Genomic DNA, 19,585 nt, shown 5'->3' with positions numbered 1-19,585 from the left:
GCCCGTCCTTCCCTGTCCGCAAGAGAAGATGTCCGACTTCTCAAGCGGACAGAAAAACCCTGCATGCACCCGATGCCTATTCAAGTGAATGACAGGTGTCACGGACACATCTAGTCCGTGTGTCACGTGACAGATTTTGAGCGGACACTAGGAGCGGACACTACATATCGGACACCGACGGTAGTGTGAACGCCCCCATAGAGGCACAAATTGTATGTATGTCTGCACCAACACTCCTGATCAGAATCTTGACTCGCTCCATCAGCATTGGTTCTTTTGCTGCAGGAGGGATGGAAGACTGAAGAAACCTCTGAAAGGAAAGAGCAAGTCTTGGAACCTTTCTTTCCATGCATCTTTCTGGAAGACTTTGAAATGTAGGTCTATGTGAAAAGCTAAGATAATTAAAGCAATCAGAGAAGTTGGTAAATCCCTATCAGTCATCTTTAATACAACTGGAAAGACTTTCCCAAAAAGTTGCCACCAGTGCCTCACTGTTCCAAGCAAGCTCTGAAGAGACAGAGAGCGGTACATCACGGAATGGAGAAGCACAATAAATAACTCCAAGAAACTCACTGTGTACCAGTCACTGCAAAGGGACTACACCATGGCCACCTACCTGGAGAGAATACGCCACCCAAAACACAGACAGACCCTGAGCCGGTACAGACTGAGCGTCCACAACCAGGAGATGGAGACTGGGCGACATAGGCAGACGTACAAGCCACGGAAGAACAGACTGTGCCAGTACTGTGACCAGGGGGCTCTAGAAGACGAGGCCCATTTCCTGCTACACTGCACCAAATACTCAGCTGTGAGGGCTGTCTACTACCAAAGACTCTCTTCTCTGCCCACATCCCAGACTTCATATCTGCAGACGAGAAGAGGAAACTCTACATCCTACTGGGAGAAGAAGAGGCCACTGTGGAGATCGCTGCCCAATACGTGTCCAGCTGTCAAGAGGAAGATGAGACTCCATGGACTGTTATACCCCAAACCACCCACCCCACCCCACCTCCCCATATAGCGGTCACCAACTAAGAGGAAGATGAGACTCCACGGACTGTTATACTCCAAATCACGCCCCCCCCCCCATACAGCTGTCACCAACTAAGAGGAAGATAAGACTCCACGGACTGTTATACCCCAAATCAGCCACCACCCCCCACCCGCCCCATACTCTCCCCCTCAACTCCAACTCCCCCCCCACTTTACTAGCTTTGGCAATGCCAAATATCTATTTGGACGTGCCCATAAAGCCTATGTGATTTGATTTGCATCTGACGGAGGCAGGGAATCAGTGCTAATGAAGCAGTCTTTGGTGAAGACCCACACACCCGTCACAGAGGAAGTAATTGAGGATCCTGAACCTAGCGTGCCTCCACCAAACACCTTAGCAGATAGCGGCGGAGCGCGGCGTCACCTACGCCATACCTCCCAACTTTTGAAAAGTAGAAAGAGGGGACAAAATGTGCGCCGTGGCAAATTTAGCTCCACCCATTTTTATGTTGGCTCCGCCCATTCTCATTCATTTTTCATGTGCTCCCACACAGTATAATCCTCCTACAGTCACCCATAAATTATATGTCCCCCCTCTATCTCTCCCCCAGTTTCATATACACCTTTCATCTGCCCCCAGTTTCATGTCCATCCTCCAGCTCTGCCCCCAGTTTCATGTCCCCTCCATCTCTGTCCCCAGATTCATGTCCCCCATTTCTGCCCACAGTTTCATGTCCCCCATCTCTACCCACAGATTCCTGCCCCCATCTCTGTCCCAGTTTCATGTCCCCCCATCTCTGCCCCCAGATTTATGTCCCCTTCATCTCTGCCCCCAGATTCATGTTCCCTCCATCTCTGCCCCCAGATTCATGTCCCCCCATCTCTTCCCCCAGATTCATGTCCCCCCCATCTCTGCCCCCAGATTCATATCCCCCCATCTCTGCCCCCAGATTCATGTCCCCCATCTCTGCCCCCAGATTCATGTCCCCTCCATCTCTGCCACCAGATTCATGTCCTATCTCTTCCCCCAGATTCATGTCCCCCCATCTCTGCCCCCAGATTAATGTCCCCACATCTCTGTCCCCAGATTCATGTCCCCTCCATCTCTGCCCCCAGATTCATGCCCCCACATCTCTGCCCCCAGATTCATGCCCCCTCCATCTCTGCCCCCAGATTCATGTCCCCTCCATCTCTGCCCCCAGATTCATGTCCCCTCCATCTCTTCCCCAGATTCATATCCCCTCCATCTCTGCCCCCAGATTCATGTCCCCTCCATCTCTTCCCCCAGATTCATGTCCCCCCCATCTCTGCCCCCAGATTCATATCCCCCCATCTCTGCCCCCAGATTCATGTCCCCCATCTCTGCCCCCAGATTCATGTCCCCTCCATCTCTGCCACCAGATTCATGTCCTATCTCTTCCCCCAGATTCATGTCCCCCCATCTCTGCCCCCAGATTAATGTCCCCACATCTCTGTCCCCAGATTCATGTCCCCTCCATCTCTGCCCCCAGATTCATGCCCCCACATCTCTGCCCCCAGATTCATGCCCCCTCCATTTCTGCCCCCAGATTCATGTCCCCTCCATCTCTGCCCCCAGATTCATGTCCCCTCCATCTCTTCCCCAGATTCATATCCCCTCCATCTCTGCCCCCAGATTCATGTCCCCTCCATCTCTTCCCCCAGATTCATGTCCCCCCCATCTCTGCCCCCAGATTCATGTCCTCCCATCTCTGCCCCCAGATTCATGTCCCCCATCTCTGCCGCCAGTGTCATGCCGTCCTCTCCTTCATCTGCCCCCAGTTTCACCTCAGTGCACACATCAAACTTACCTTCTCCTCGCTCCCCCGCCGCTCTCTCCGCGCCTCTCTCTCTCGCACACAGTTGTAGGCGCGATGTGACGTCATCACAGCCACTAGCCGGAGTGCAGCGGCGAAGCAAGGAGCTGAGCTGTGACAGCTCCTTGCTTTAGCCGCTTATGTGTTCAACTCAGATCTGCGTCCTCTGAAATCGGGACATACCTCCATCCAACCGGGACCGCGAGACACGTCACCGAAGTCGTGAATGTCCCGCGGAAATCGGGATGGTTGGGAGGTATGTCACTGTCAAGAATTTGCTGTAGGAATGAGGTAGGGGGCCCTGGACAAAATTTTTCACCCGGGCCCACAAGACTTTAGTTACACCACTGATCCTATTCATACGATCGTTGCAGCTGTTGTGAAGGGCGCTGAGGCCAGTGATTGTTCTTGTTGTTGCATTCACCACTGCAGCCTCTGTATACAGTGACAGGAGCTGCGATGTAGGAATGACGCTGAGCCAGTGGCGTAACTAGGAATGGGGGGGCCCCGTGGCGAACTTTTGACATGGCCCCCCCTCAACCGACACCGAAGACCTCGACCGACCCCCTCCTCCGCACTCAATTATGTCCCTTAGTAAGCCCTGCACACAGTATTATGTCCCCATAGTGGCCTTCACACAGTATTATAGCCCATAGGGGCCCCTGCAAACAGTATTATAGCCCATAGTGTCCCCTGCACATACTAGTATGCCCCACAGTGGCCCCTACACACAGTATTATCCCCAATAGTGTCCACTGCACACAGTATTATGTCCCATAGTGGCCCCTGCACACAGTATTATCCCTCACAGTGGCCCCTACACACAGTATTATCCCCCATAGTGTCCCCTGCACACAGTATTATCCCCCATAGTGGCTCCTGCACACAGTATTATGCCCCATAGTGTCCCCTGCAGACAGTATTATGTCCCATAGTGGCCCCTGCACACAGTATTATGTCCCATAGTGGCCCCTGCACACAGTATTATGCCCCATAGTGACCCCTGCACACAGTATTATCCCCCATAGTGGCCCCTGCACACAGTATTATCCCCCATAGTGGCCCCTGCACACAGTATTATCCCCCATAGTGGCCCCTGCACACAGTATTATCCCCCATAGTGGCCCCTGCACACAGTATTATCCCCCATAGTGGCCCCTGCACACAGTATTATAGCCCATAGTGGACACCCATAAATAATTATTATACTCTGGGGTCTTTTCAGAGTATAATAATTGGAGACTCGGGGGAATAAAAACATAAAAAATTACTGTTACTTACCTGTCCCCCGGCTCCTATGCTGTCTTCTCCGCTGCCGTCCTTCTTCTATGATGTCGGACGTCACATGACCTGGGAAGCAGGCCAGGTTCATGTGACGTCAGAGAAGTCAGACAAGTAGGACGGAGGTCTGGCAGGATCGTGGAGAGGTAAGTAACAGTAATTTTTGCGTTCCCTTACCTCTCCCGGGCCTCCGGTCATTATACTTGGGGGTCTGCAAAGACCCCTGAGTATAATGATAGTCTTTGTGGGGCCCGCGGGGTCACTTACCGATCTCGGCCCAGCCAGGATCGGCAAGTAAATAGGGCCCGTAACGGCCTATTAAAAAAAAAAACAAAAAACGCAGCGGTAGCGGCTGTCACCGGGCCTCCTAATGGCCCGGGCCCTGTGGCAGCCGCCTCCGCTGCCTCCTTGGTAGTTACGCCCCTGCGCTGAGCATAGAGTGACTATAGGCTCTTATTCCTTACATCCTCCCCTGTTGCTGTCTACATACACGTTTAATCCAGGACAATGCCTATAAAGTGCTGGATATCAAGTGTAAACAGATATAGTTTTATTCATTGCAGTTCACCTATCCCAGTGCAATGACAACGTAGAGAAGCAAAACAGGCTGCAAAACAATGCTGGGAATTGTAACTATCAAAACTGGTGCAAAAGAAAAGTGGAGTAGTTGCCCCGGGCAATCAGATCGGCCTCTCCACGAATGCAGCTACAACTCCTAGCCCACTGAGTGCACGCAGCAGTGCGCCCTGCTCTATGTACTCTGTACACACATACTTATGACGTAGTCTACGGAGTTTCCCGTTTTTCCGCAAAAACCATAGTAACGTGAAGCCACGCCCCCTATGAGCCTGGCCACGCCCAGGGGGTGGCGCTGTAGGTAACACGGGGGCGGTAGGTGGTGCAGACCTTATCGGAGGTTCCCAGTGCGGTGCCATAGACAATATATTGGGACTACAGGTGACATATAGAAAGAGGAAGCGCCTCAGCCCGCACACAGGAAACCAGACGGTAAGGCGCAGGAAGCGACACACGGCCGGCTCCGGGCTCTGCTGGGCGCTGCTCCCGAGGTCATGGATCATCAGTACCTTCAGGCTGCCAACCGATACCAAGTGGTAAGTCACCTGGACGACTAGTGACGTGCGGCTGTGACGTCATGTGAGGCGTGATGTCACGGGGGATTGGTGTGGAGACTGTGATGCATTGCAGTGGGCCTCTGCACTGCGCTCCTGCCATTGTCCTCTCACTGTGGGGCTGAGCTGTTTACCATTACCTGCCGGCCTGATGGGAGCCGGGGCTGGAGATGACACCCTGCTAGAGACATTGTCATCATGAACATGGAGGGTGTGTGGAGCTCTCCGGACCGGCCAGGCCTTGCCATCTAGTCATACCCACTGTTCTGTGCCTTGTTTCAGCCTGCCTGGCTTTTGTGTTGTTGGCTAATGACACTAGTTATACATGATAGTCTGATTGTAGTGCTGTCTATTCTGCATGGATGACAATGTCCCTGGGGGGGTCTCTCAGCTCTTGTACGGAGCCATAAGGATGTAGCTAGAGATGAGCCAATCAGCCATGGTCAAAGCAAGTCAGCTAGTACCAGTACCTATACCCAATGTAAGGGGCATAGGGGATCATAGGCGGGCACTGGAGTGGAGGTGACGTTCTGTACATGGCACCATTGGCTTTGTTGTATGTGATATTGGGGTACATAGGTCTCTACATTTACTGAAGCCCGGGCGCCAAATATCAGCACCAAATTCTGCCTGAAATCTGCTACCTATTCATTTTAATGGGAGGCAGAGGCAGATTTTTTTTTTTCCTGCTAGTTTGTTTTTATTGTCCTATGCTATGTTCACACAGTGGAATCTGAGGCTGATTTAGTTTTCAATGGGAGGCAGAGATCACAGTAGGACTCACAAACACAAGCGTCCCGCTCAATCTTACTGATTCAGGTGCAGAACTGGCCTCACGAGATTCACCCTGGCCTAGTGAGCAGCGGAGAGCGGACGCTTTACTTCAGTATTCCAATGTGGAAGTCAGACGGACGCAAATTAAGGAGAAATCTAAGACGGATTCTTCAAGTAGAATTGACATGGCAGATATTGGTTCAGATTTTTTTTTTTTATTTTAAAGATGACCTTTCACATCCCCTGGCAATAGTTGTTTCATATACTGCTGGAAAGCTGACAGTGCCCTGAATTCAGCTTTGATACTACGTCCCCCGGGTGCTGAGGATACTGGTGCCAATATCTCTCCATTGTCAAAAGGGCAGGCCTTACTGCCTAGCGTCATCTCTGGGTGGTAAAGAACGCCCCCGGGCACACATTGGGAAAACTGACGGTGCTGAATTCAGCGCACTGTCAGCTTTCTAGCAGTATATAATACTGTGGGTGCCAGAAGACATGAAAGGATAAGATCTGTCAAAGCACTGAGGAATATGATGGAACTGTACAAGTAAGCTAAGTAAAGAAAATAAAAATAAAGCTCCTCTTTACGCTGATTTGGGTGCAGATGCATCAAAATTGTCTTCCACAATCTGCTTCAAATTTTCTGCCTAACAAATTTAGCGTTAAAGTCTCAGAGACTCAGCACTTCAGTGCTTACTTGGGTAACTTGCCCTTTAGTCACAAATTCTATCATTTCAGTGCATTCTAGACATACTGTATTATTATTATTATTATTGTTTATTTATATAGCACCATTAATTCCATGGTGCTTTACATTTGGGGGTTACATACAGTACACAGAATATACAGGCAGATATACTAACAATGACCGACAGGCACAGTGGGGTAGAGTGCCCTGCCCGCGAGGGCTTACAATCTATGTGGGAAGGGGGGTAGAGACAGAAGATGAGGGGGGAGACAGTTCAGATGGCAGTGTGGTGATAGTGTTATTGGAGGTTGTAGGCCTTCCTGAATAGGTGAGTCTTCAGGGCCTTCTTAAAGCCTGTGATTGTGGGGGTCAGTCTTATGTGTCTTGGTAAGGAGTTCCAGAGTATGGGGGATGCACAGGAGAAATCTTGGAGACAATTGTGTGAGGAGTGGATGAGGGCAGAGCGGAGTAGGAGGTCATTGGAGGATCTGAGGTTATGTGTGGACAGGTAGCGGGGGGTTAGGTTGGAGATATATGGAGGGGACAGGATGTGGATGGCTTTGTATGTTAGCGTTAGTAGCTTGAATTCAATTCACTGGGCTATGGGTAGCCAGTAGAGGGACTGGCAGAGGGGAGCGGCCGATGAAGATCGGGGCGTGAGGTGAATAAACGAGCAGCACAGTTTAAGGTGGACTGGAGGGGGGGGGGGGCGTTTGCTGAGAGTCCATGGAGAAGGGTGTTGCAGTAGTCTAGGCGGGAGATTATGAGGGCCTGGACGAGCATCTTGGTAGTTTCCTGGGTGAGGAAGGGGCGAATTCGGTGGATGTTCTTGAGCTGGAGGCGGCAGGAGGTGTTGAGGGCTTGGATATGTGGCTTGAAGGATAGTTCAGAGTCCAGGGTTACCCCAAGGCATCGGGCCTGTGAGACAGGGGTAATTGTGGTTCCGTTAACTTTGATAGATTAGTCAGGTGGAGGGGCCATACGGGGTGGGGTGAAGATGATGAACTCCTGTTTTCTCCATGTTGAGTTTGAGAAAGCGGGAGGAGAGGAAGTAGGCTATGGCCGCTAAACAATCTGGAACTCTGGTCAGCAGGGAGGTAATGTCTGGTCCAGAGATGTAGATTTGGGTGTCATCGGCATAGCAGTGGTACTGAAAGCCATGAGATTCTATGAGTTGGCCCAGGCCAAGGGTGTAGATGGAGAACAGGAGGGGTCCTAGGACGGAGCCTTGGGGGACACCTACAGAGAGAGGGCGAGGTGAGGAGGTGGTGTGCGAGTGTAAAAGTACAACAGTGCTCTGGATATCATATAGTAACTGGGTGTACAGTCCAGCTCTTGGGATAGACCTCCTGGACCCCAATCCACAGCTCAACTGAGACCAGCACCTTGTATGCTATACTAGAACCCAAGAGCCCTTACTGTATTTCATTGTACCTATTCAAGTCTGTATGTTGTGACTTCTGTTTGGTCACCGTTAGGCTAATGGCTTTTTGTGGAAATGCAGAAGAAAAAAATGTTGCGTTTTACAGTGCTGTCCCAGTGAATAACATTTTATTAAAAAATTTTTTTTAAAAAACAAAGTAGAAAATGCAGCGTTTTTAATAGTAGTAGCTTGTTAATGTTGGGCGACCTAAATTAAAATCATGATTGATTTACACAGTTATTTGCCCCCGTTCCCTGCTTACATGCCAGCCATGGCCCTGATTTTTGGTTTTGGTTATTCACAGATTATCCACCCTGTTACCCTGGATAGCGTACAGTTAGTGACATACCAATGGCAATGTGACCCAGGGTGTCATGGATGACAAATAATTGAACTTATTAATTTCTGCAAATTGACTTCAATTAATTGAGCTGACTATTGATTTTGGTTACTTTTAAGCCTCCCATTGATTTCACAGGGTTCCTTTTTCTGCAGATTCTTTAATTCCACACCAAATTCCTCACCATTTTCCTCCGTGTGAATGGCCCCTAATGGTTTTTCCTGTGGTCGTGTGAATATAACCTAAGATTTTCCTTTATATTTTCCTATTCCTTTTGAAGCTACTCCTGACCTTGGCGCAATAGACTGCATGGCATTTTTCCAAAAAATTAATCCACCCGTAAAGCTACAAGAAGGGTATATTTGTATGAGGTCGAATAACGTCCATGTATATACCAAAGCCTCTAGGCTTAGAAGACTTATTTCAGTTTTTGTCACTGTCCTGTTACGGATAAGAGGACATAACCCAGGTGAATATAATGAAGAGATTTGCAGAATGAAGGGACGTTCACATGGAGGAATTTGGAGCAGATTTTGATTTGGAATCCACCATCCAGAATCTGCCTCTTATTGTTTTCAGGCACTTCTGTCTTCCCAACGCTGGAATAAGACGAGGATTTTGTGGCCGATTCAACTGCAGAACTCCTGGCATGAAGTTCACTCAGATTAACCCCATTGTGTCTGGGGCTAAATCACAGAGCACAGCTTCAACTTTCTGATGCAGTATCCACAGGGCCAGAATTTGGCAGAAGACTGCCTTGACCTTTCTGCTCTGTGAACCTAGCTAGACTTTGAACTGTCATTTATCTATAACTTAGGGTGTTGCCCATGGTTCTTTAGTGTATTATTATGTATTATTATGCAATTGTAGAAATGAGTTACCGTATTTTTCGGACTATAAGACGCACTTTTTTTCCCCCAAATTTTTGGGGAAAAGAAGGGTGCGTCTTATAGGCCGAATGTGGCGCCTGGCATCCGCTGTAATAGAGAGGCGGAAGCCGGCAAGTGATAGACGCCATTACAGGTGCCGGGGCATGCGACATCGCTGCGCTCCTCTGCCCTGAATGAAGCCAGCAGCAGCTCCTCCGTCCCCCCCGCCGCTGGCTTCATGCAGGGCAGGGCAGCGATGTCTCAGGCCCCGGCGTCTATCCCTCCCCGGCATCCGCCTCTCTAGTACAGCGGATGCCGGGTCTGCAGTCTGTATCAGCGGCCTCTTCTCCCCCGGGGCCGGTCCCCACCGGCCCCGTACCTGTAGAGTTGCAGGCCGGCTCCTGCGCGGCGATATCGCAGGAGCCAACCTGTTCGGGTGACAGCCGGGAGCCTACTGAGGCTCCCGGGCCTGTCACTGCTGTATTAGTATTGCGGCTGGTCTCTATGGGACTTGCAATCAAGTGACTGCAGGTTCAAGCCCCGGGGGGGGGAATAAAATAGTTTAAAAAAAAAAAAAAAAAAAAGCTTTAAAAATATAAAATAAAAATATGAAATAAATAAAAGTTATAAATCACCTCCTGTCCCTAGAATATATATATAAAAGTAGAAAATCATATATAATAAACCACCGGGTTTTTTTTTCAATAAAAGGTGATCTAAGCAATAGATAGTCCCCAAAATGGTATAACTAAAAAGTACTTCTGGACCCGCAAAAAAAAACACTCTATGCGTCCCCGTACAGCTGCAGGGTCACCTGTCAATGTGGCCTTGCAGCTGTTGCAAAACTACAACTCCCATATATTAAATATTTTACCAGTTTTTGCTTCAAAATTTTTTTTCCCTATTTTCCTCCTCTAAAACCTTAAAACCGTCTTATAGTCCAGTGCGTCTTATAGTTCGTTTTCATGGCTAAAGGAAGCAATTCCTAAAATATATTAGAACTGCCATTTATTCAGATTTCTATATACATACTTTAACCACTTCATGACTGGTTCATTTTCTACATTCCCAACAATTTCTCTATTTTATCGTTAGATAAAGCCATTTGAAGTGTCCCCCAACCCCTTTTGGCAGTTGCTATATTTGTATATACTAACAATACAGGGTGAATATGGAACACGGTTGTGGAGTCCATAGACCAAGACACCCACTCAGTCTCCGACTCCAGGTCTGACATTGTCTCCTTCATAAATGGTCACAGTCAGATAGAAGCCGAAAAGCTTCTCTAATTCAGGCAAAAAAAAATTGACTTTTTTCGAAAGTAAATATGCAGCAAACTATGCACCCAGTCATTATACAATATTGATAATTATATAATATATTTTAAAACAGTTATACATTTTACTTTGACGCCGGAGTAAGTAACTTTTTCTTCTGACCGCACCCAAAACTGGCTCCAACTTTGTGACTTTGACTCCACAGTCCCAGTTAGGAAGAACTTTTGAACTTGTTTTCTGCTACAAGAAAGTTCAATAGGTTAATAATGTATATTAAATAAAATGTTCATCAACATCCTCCCCACACACACAATTGCAAAAAATTGTGAACCAGTTACACTATTATTATTATTTATTTAGAACCATTAATTCCATGGTGCTTTACATTTGGGGGTTACATACAATACACAGATTATACATCTGGATGTAATACTAACAATGACCGATTGGCACAGTGGGGTAGAGGGCCCTGCCCGCGAGGGCTTACAATCTATGAGGGAAGGGGGGTAGAGACAGAAGGAGAGGGGGAGACTGTACAGATGGCGGTGTGGTGATAGTGTTATTGGAGGTTGTAGGCCTTCCTGAATTGGTGAGTCTTCAGGGCCTTCTTGAAGCCTGTGATTGTGGGGGTCAGTCTTATGTGTCTTGGTAAGGAGTTCCAGAGTAAGCCTGTTCTAGCACAGTTAGCCCGATCCCCATCATCTCACTTACATGCCAGACTGAAAGTATTGACATACAGTTGATCATCAGATTAGCGATGATGCATACAGTTACTACGTATGTCCGACTGGCCTCAGCAAGTACGTCCCATTTGTTCGGGTGTTATTGCTGAGCCCAGTTACTGGCTTCAATGGTCACGTGATGATGACTAGGTGGCAGGGAATGTGTAGGTGGCACTGGAACGGGGAACATTTAAAATTTATATAATTTCCTGCCTTAATTTAATTTCTCCGATAGGTGAACCCCTCTACTGCTTCCATGCCTGTGGCTGTGTTCACACGTTTTTTATGAAGATCTGACTCAATCCAGTTACAGTGATGATTGTGTATCTATATAAAGAGTGTTGTAGCAGTTTTTTAGTAGGATGAAAATTACCCCATTATAGGCGTTAGTTCACATTTTGTCTGCCTTCTTCTGGAATTTCTGTTGGAATTAAACAGATATAGCAGAATTAACTTGAATTTTTGCAATTGGTTAAACTGCTGCAGTGGGATATGTTACCACAGAAGACAACAAAAATGAATGAAAAATCTTATTCCAATGGCATTTTATAGCGTTTTCTCTTGTTATATTCTGTGATATCACACTGTAACTATTGAACCAGTTGCAGAGGTTCGGGCTATCTCTGTTACTTCTGTATTTTTAAATGCCTGAACATGCCATTCAGATACTATACTGAGAAAGCTTCATTCACTTTAAAGGGGAAGACTTTAAACTTTGGACTCATTTTGACCTTTACTTTTGCGCTGGACAGAATAGTATAATTGACTCCACTTGTACGTCTGGCTTCAAAATATTGCATACTGACAGAGAGTCAGTCAAACTAGTTCAAAGTTGGACTCTGTCTGCTCTATTAAGGTGAATTAATCCACTGTCATGTATGCATGACTGCTGTCTACAGGTATTAGGACATACGAGGTATACCACTAACCCTGCACATCTACTTTCCATGGATATCCCATTGGTTGTCGTAGAAGCTGTGATGGTGCTGAAAGGAATTGAACACTTGCTTCTGGGTTCATATCATTGGGCTCTCAGCAGCCCGACATCATGTTGGAAACTTTTCCTCAGTGGACGCTTCTGTAATAATAATAATAATAAAAAAAATGACATTACAATACGATATGATCCCTGAGTAGTTAGGGATAAGGTACCCTATTCAGCACAGCCACGTTTGTTCAAGCTACCATGTCATATGGCAGTAGGTTCATATGATAAGAATGGTAAAATAAACTTCTCAAATTGCAGACACCAAGAAGCCCCAGGACTCCATTGAGTATAGTGGGGTCTATCAGGTGTCCCTTCTTTTAACTGAAAAAAAAAAAACATACAAAAAAGTCTGGCTTGCAGGACTTTTTCATTATTTGATTTTAGATGGACAGTGTGACAGAGTCTCTGAGCAGATTCTCCAATGTGTATGTGAACCTAGCCTTAGTTGACCATTTGTTTCTTCTTCCTTGTGGCCTTTGGGTTTTTCTTGATGATTAGTATTTTTTAACTTTGAGCATACCAAGAACCACAACTTTTTTATTTTTCATTAAGGCTTGTTTTTTCTGGACAAGTTGTTTAATGGCACTTTTTTGTATTGCGAGTTAGGCTCGGTTCATATCTACATTCGGCCATTCCATTTACCTCTCTGCATGAGTAATGTGGAGAGGAAAGTCCTGCAAGAAACACTTTTCATGCGAAAACGCACAGATCGCATTATAGCTTATGGGGATCAGGTTTAGGTTTCCATTCAGGGGGTCCCCAAGTGGACTCCCCGAATGGAAACCCATGTGCAGATGTGAACCGGGCCTTAACCAGAATTTCTGCAGCATGTGATATCTTATCATAGAAGACAACAAAAAAAAAAAACAATGAAAAGTTGCTGGAAACACATTTTTCCAGTGACTTTTTATTGGTGTCTGTGGTCTTCTGTGATATCACAGGATATCAGTTATACACTATTGGAATATTGTATAATTTTTTATTATATAAGCAATAACATTTGTATCGCAAAATTGTTAGTTCATTGAGCTAACACAGGGTGACGGAGTCAGGTATATATGATGCATGCTTCCTTGTCTTACCACCCAGCTATGTTGGTCATAGCTTGCGACAGGAGTCAACAGTCCTGATTTTTTTTTGCTGTATTTTTTGATATTGCACATAGTGCAGGCAGGCCAGTTCAGCACCCGGACAGTCATCTTCCTCTTGTTTGGTGACAGCTGGACACGTATTGGGCAGCAATCTCCACAGTGGCCTCTTCTTCTCCCAGTAGGATGTAGAGTTTCCTCTTCTCGTCTGCAGATGTGAAATCTGGGATGTGGGCAGAGAGTCTTTGGAAGTAAACGGCCCTCACAGCTGAGTATTTGGTGCAGTGTAGCAGGAAGTGGGTCTCGTCTTCTAGGGCCCCCTGGTCACAGTGCTGGCACAGTCTGTTCTCCCGTGGCTTGTACGTCTGCCTGTGTCACCTCATCTCCATCTCCTGGTTGTGGACGCTCAGTCTGTACCGGCTCAGGGTCTGTCTGTGTTTGGGGTGGCGTATTCTCTCCAGGTAGGTGGCCATGGTGTAGTCCCTTTGCAGTGACTGGTGACTGAGTTTCTTGGAGTTATTTATTGTGCTTCTCCATTCCTCGATGTACTGCTCTTTGTCTCTCTCAATGGCTCTTTTTATTTGAGCCTTGTTCAGGGCATGTATGCATTTGCTGTATGGGATAAATATCATAATATTCTATAGCTTGGGTTATTACAGATGCAGTGATACCTGCTACGTGTTTTTTTTTTTTTTTTATTTAAATTTATAAACACCGTATATACTTGAGTATAAGCCGACCCGAATATAAGCCGAGGCCCCTAGTTTTACCACAAAAAAACTGGGAAAACTTATTGAGTTTTTGGGTGCAGTAGATGCTGGGTGCTGGGAAAAGGGAGGGGTGTTTTGGTTGTCTGTCTGCCCCTTCCCTGAGCTTGAGGACTGTTTTTTTTTTTCTTCCCCCACTTGGAATTCAGTCTGGCTGAATATAGGGTATCTGCAGTGCTTCTATTAACCCCTTCCCGATGGTACAGGAGCTCTGCAGATCCCCTATATTCAGTAGACCGGGCACTTTCAGACACAGGGATACCTAATGTGTATTTGTGTCACAGTAATTTTCTACTTTTGTATGTATTCTAGGGAAAGGAGGGATTTAGAACTTTTTTTTTTTTTTTTTTTTTTGCACTATTTTATGGGAGATTCTATATATTAATATTGTGGCTGGTCATAGACACCCCCCCCCCCTCCTAAAAAAAAAAAAAAAAAAAGTTTTTTTTTTTTTTTGTTGTTGCTGACTCGAGTATAAGCCAAGGGGTGCTTTTTCAACACAAAAACTGGGCTGAAAAATTCGGCTTATACTCGAGTATATACGGTAATCATGGAGAGAAGTTAATTTTTATACTATTCTTTAAACTGTTTTTTTTTTTTTTTTTCTTTAAAGTATGTAAACTGTGTGAACAAAGTATGCTTTGTTCACACTGCCTTGCTTATGTGGGGTATTCACTGACTAACACTTTACAAATATATTTTTCCTATTGCTTATGTGGTGCAATGTGTTAGGCATGTACTAAAGGTGGTCTTGGGGGCCTTCTACCAGGCTACCCTGTACTGCCAACGGTACCCTACGATTGTGTTGGTGTGAGTGCCAGTGTCTGTTTGGAGACTCCCCCTTTGAAATCACTTATTTGCCCCAGTCGCTATTAACTGCATCATCTAAAGGGTTAACAATGCCAGCTCTTTCTCCTCTTCCTGCTTGATACTCAGTGCTGTGTCTATACTATACTTGGGGAGAGAGGAGAAGTCACCCACGTTTCAGTTGCAGGGGCATTTACAATTCCTCTACATGTCAAAATGGCTTGGCAGTTAGGACGTGAAGTGTAGTAGATTGGAAACTGTTAAGATCTACAAGACGTAAGGCTAGCTTCACACCTCACTGAACTCTCCATCGTTTGGGTCTGCCGGGGTACTGAGCCCGCTCGCTACAACAGCGGTTACCCGCAGACACCATAGATTCTAATGGGATCTGCTGGGTGTCCATTAGGTTTCCACACTTTATAAAGAAACTGGTGGAGAGAATAGTTTCTTAGCAGATGTGAACCTTGCCTAAGACAGAGAAAAGAGTATTTAAAGAAAATACAGCAGAGACACTTTGATAAGACTGTGTAGTGTAAGTTTGCACGGTCTGAATACCCTACAATATTAGTAAATTTAACCTAATGTGTTTTCAAAACAATGGCGCATCCATAAATGACTTACCGTAATTCACCTTCTCGCCTCTTATTCGCCTTCATTCACAATTGGGCAGGGATGCGGATGGGTTAGACCTGCCTGATATTGCTGCTCATTTCTTCCATACCTTTGAGTTGGTAAATGTTAATTCATGTTGACTTGCATGTTAGTAGCTACGAGGGATCAAGCACATGTTTACACTGCTTCTGTCACATAGGTGTTTGGTGCAGCTTTTCCCATCTGAGGTTGCCTTTGGCAAGGAAGGAAGTTATAAATGGTTTCTTTATTACTATGATTATTATTATCTGAATCTTGGCTCTGTAAAAGACTGAGGAACAGCGGACATATGCAGGGTCCAGGTGAACCCTACAGATCACATAGCGATGACCATTATAGGGTGATCACAGAGAGCAGTGACTACAGTGATGGTAAGAAGTGTACTGTCAGACAGGTGGGGCTCAGACACCCACTGATAGGTGGGGGCGCTGGATGTCTGAACCCCACCGGTCTGATATTGATGACCTAATCTAAGACTAGGCTATCAATATCAATTCTTAGAGAACCCCATACACCAACCAATATTACAACTTCCTATATTGTTTGTGCCACTGAATAATTGCATTATAATGTCTTTGCTCATAAAGTGTCACATTGTCTTCATGTATTGTCACTGTAGTAATGTTCTGGAAAGTTCATCTTGGTTAGCGTGTTTAGCAGCAGGTTGGATTGGAACTAGAGGCTGGATTTCATTTGCCTTTCTTGAAGTGCTTGTTCTGTAATAGATCCTAAAACTGGGAAGTGGAACGGGTTTTGGCATGAAACTAACTAGCAGGGATGAATCTGTGTTGCAACGTATACTACAGAATAGGAGTCTCTTCTGAGAATATAAGCATTGTAGATTTAACATTTTACTGGCTTGATTCTGAAAGCTCATATAGATATATTACCCAAATTGGTTGGCTATAGGTGCACCTTTCTTTTTTTTTTTTTTTTTTTAAAGAGAATAATTTGTATCCTGTATGGCTAGGTTCAGACCTGAGCTGGTCTCTCTGCGGCGTGCACGAACAATGGAGAGTCCATGCTCTAAAACAGCAGTTACACGCAGACTCCATAGACTACAATGGGGTCCGCCAGGTATCTGTCGGGTTTCTGCTGTCTTTATACTGTAACCAGCGGAGAGAGAAGGTGCATATGTGAACCTAGCCTCATAGAGGTTTTTGCTTGGATGTCACATGTATAATGATTTTCTGTAATCCACAAGCAAGATTTTGACATAGCGGGAGTGCCATCCACCTATCTATATACAGTCATGGCTATTAAAGTTGGCACCCCTGAAATTTTTTAAGAAAATTATTTCTTCCAGAAAATTATTTCAATCACATATCTCTTGTTATACACATGTTTATTTCCTTTCCGCATATTAAAACAAAACAAAAAAAATGGAGCAAAAAGGCAAATTGGACATAAATGGGCAGGACAAAATTATTGGCACCTTTTGAAAATTGTAGTTTAATAAATTTGTTTCTATCATGTGATGCTTTTCTAAATTTGCCTATGGCAAGTAACAGGTGTGGGCAATGTAAAAATCACACCTGAAACCAGATTAAGAAAAAAGAGAGAAGTTGATTCAATATTTGCATTGTGTCTGTGTGTGCTACAGTAAGCATGGAGAACAAAAAGAGGAGTAGAGAACTGTCTGAGGAGTTAAGAACCAAAATTGTGGAAAAATATCAACAATCTCAAGGTTAGAAGTTCATCTCCAAAGATCTTCATGTTCCTTTGTTCCTGGTGCACAATATAAATAAGAGGTTTACAACCCATGGTACTGTAGCTAAACTCCGTGGACATGGACAGAAGAGAACAATTGGGGATTTATTTATATGTTTGATCAGCTCCCCTGGGCCTCCGTTTATTATACTCTGAGGTCTGAAGAGACACCACAGTATGATAACTCGCTGTTTGGACGTGTTCGGTCTAAAGGAAATTGCAGGTAGAACCTCGCAAATATTGTAATAACCAAACCAAAATAACCAATGTGAACAAAATCATGTCGATTATTCAGGTTGTTCTTCGGTTTCAGTTATTTTTCGATTAATCACCTGGCCCTAGTTGATAGACCTGAGGTCTGGTGACAGACTCCCTTTTAACCTATCTAGTCCAGGGGTCAATAACCTTTCTCAAAAGATAAATTACTCAGCTATGTAATAAATATAATTGACATGAAAGTCATATAATGCGAACTAATGTGATCCAATATCAGTGTAATCCTTCCCTGGTGATGGGCTTGGATTTGGGCTGAGCCAAGGGACTCAGAGTGGTCTGCAATAATCCTACATTGGCTAGTCTAAGAAATTCTTCATACATTGGAAATTGCAGAAGAATTTAAAGTGGACATCTGCCTTAGATTCCTCTTCGATTTCCTCCCCGCGGCAAAATGCTTCACACGTAAAAACCTCCTGGCTTATTTTGGTCCTGAAAAAAAAACCGCTTGCTAATTAGGAAGCAGTTTTTTGACCTTGAGGCGTTTTTTGGAGCATTTTCTTGAGCAGTTTTTGGTAAACCCCTCCCCTAAAGTGAATGGACTGTAAAAAAAAAACAAAAAAAAACACTAGGCGTTTTCAGTCACTGTTTTTGCAAAAAAACACTAGCCGTTTTTCGCCTCCCATTCACTTCTATTGCTTTCCTCAGACGGAATCCGCCTGAAGAAAGGTCATGTCGCTTCTTTTTTCTGCTAGCAGAAAAAAACTACTAGCAGAAAGAAAAGCTAGCAGTCTCCATAGACCCACATTGTATGGAGGCAGATTTTGAGGTGAAATCTGCTGTCAAAAATCTTCCTCATTGTCCTCATGTGAACTAGCCCTTAGCGTTCTGCCGTGGGTTATGCCCAGATGGATGGTACTGATCAGTTTGGAGTCGTGAGCCACGGTCCCTAATTCTGTATTGTCAAAACAGAGCCATTAGTAGAAAATCTGCCCCATTGTGTATTAATGAATATTAAAGGGGTATTCTAACTACAATACATTTTTCAGAATAGAGGGTCATTGCTAATAGTTTTGTACCCCAGTTTGAACAGGCATTGTCTAGAAAAGTGTCTCCCGCTCTTTTCATATCGATGACCTACAGCTGTCTCTGGCAGCCACATTATAATGAATGGAGCGAGGTCTTTATTTCTGACCCCTACTTCCTATCCGTCTTGTGGCTCCTTTAAGTATCCCTCTATTAATAAACCTGGCTGCTCTGTGTTAAATAAAAATATATCAAGTTTCCTTATCTTATTCATTCATGGTCTGCGGTCAGTTCCACAGGGGACTAGTTAACCTTAATGTTTTTAGAGATGTCAGAGTAAGCCAGTGTGCCCAGATGAAACCTACTTGTGTGATAATGTGCCCATTATGCCAATTTAAGATTGTGGTGCAGGTGCCCTGAATTTTCTCTCTATAATTCCATCTCTGACACAGATCTGAGCTGTCAGCATGAAGCCGAGCACTTGGCGAGCAAGCTGTGGGCAGACAGCATTACATACCTTGTCTAGCAGAACCTGTCTGATAAGCTTGTGTCATTGACACTGTCATTGTGACAGTGTGTCATAGATTTCATCAAGGAGATGAAGCTAGCTTTTTGTAGTTAAGACTGGTATTAGACCTTGCACTACATCTCACTCACATTTTTTTTTTTTAATATATATATTTTATTTTAATATCAAAGTTGTTATCGCAGGCAGTGCCATAGCAAAAATCTGAGCAATCGCTCTTCATTCAGTACTGTAATATGTGGGTTTTACAAAAAGCTTGTATGTATATTCTTCAGGATAAGGCATTTATTACCTTGTCCGGCTCATTATTTAGTATGTAATACTTGACTAGAAGAATCAAGGTGGGATTTTTTTTTGTGTTTGGGGCACTAAGCTTAATAAAGTGTGAATATTACATAGATGTTGTATTGAAGGAGATCTTAGAGGGTTTACCTGGAATACAACCTTAATGGCCCATCCCTTGGCTAGTCATCC

At 45.1% G+C, this 19,585-nt stretch overlaps 1 protein-coding gene across 2 annotated transcripts in view; it reads left to right on the top strand.

Annotated features, from left to right (window-relative positions):
• Positions 1-4,995: 4,995 nt before the first annotated feature.
• NDFIP2 (Nedd4 family interacting protein 2) overlaps positions 4,996-19,585 on the top strand; it is an 85,701-nt gene continuing 71,111 nt past the window's right edge. For both annotated transcript variants that reach the window (XM_075265400.1, XM_075265399.1), the window contains exon 1: positions 4,996-5,224. In XM_075265400.1, coding sequence (XP_075121501.1) covers positions 5,183-5,224 — 42 coding nt within the window. In that variant the 5' untranslated portion in view covers positions 4,996-5,182. The remainder of the gene's footprint in view (positions 5,225-19,585) is intronic.

The sequence above is a fragment of the Leptodactylus fuscus genome, chromosome 2, assembly GCF_031893055.1.
Source record: "Leptodactylus fuscus isolate aLepFus1 chromosome 2, aLepFus1.hap2, whole genome shotgun sequence".
NCBI classification, from domain to species: Eukaryota; Metazoa; Chordata; class Amphibia; order Anura; family Leptodactylidae; genus Leptodactylus; species Leptodactylus fuscus.
This window is presented reverse-complemented; position numbering and strand designations above follow the sequence as displayed.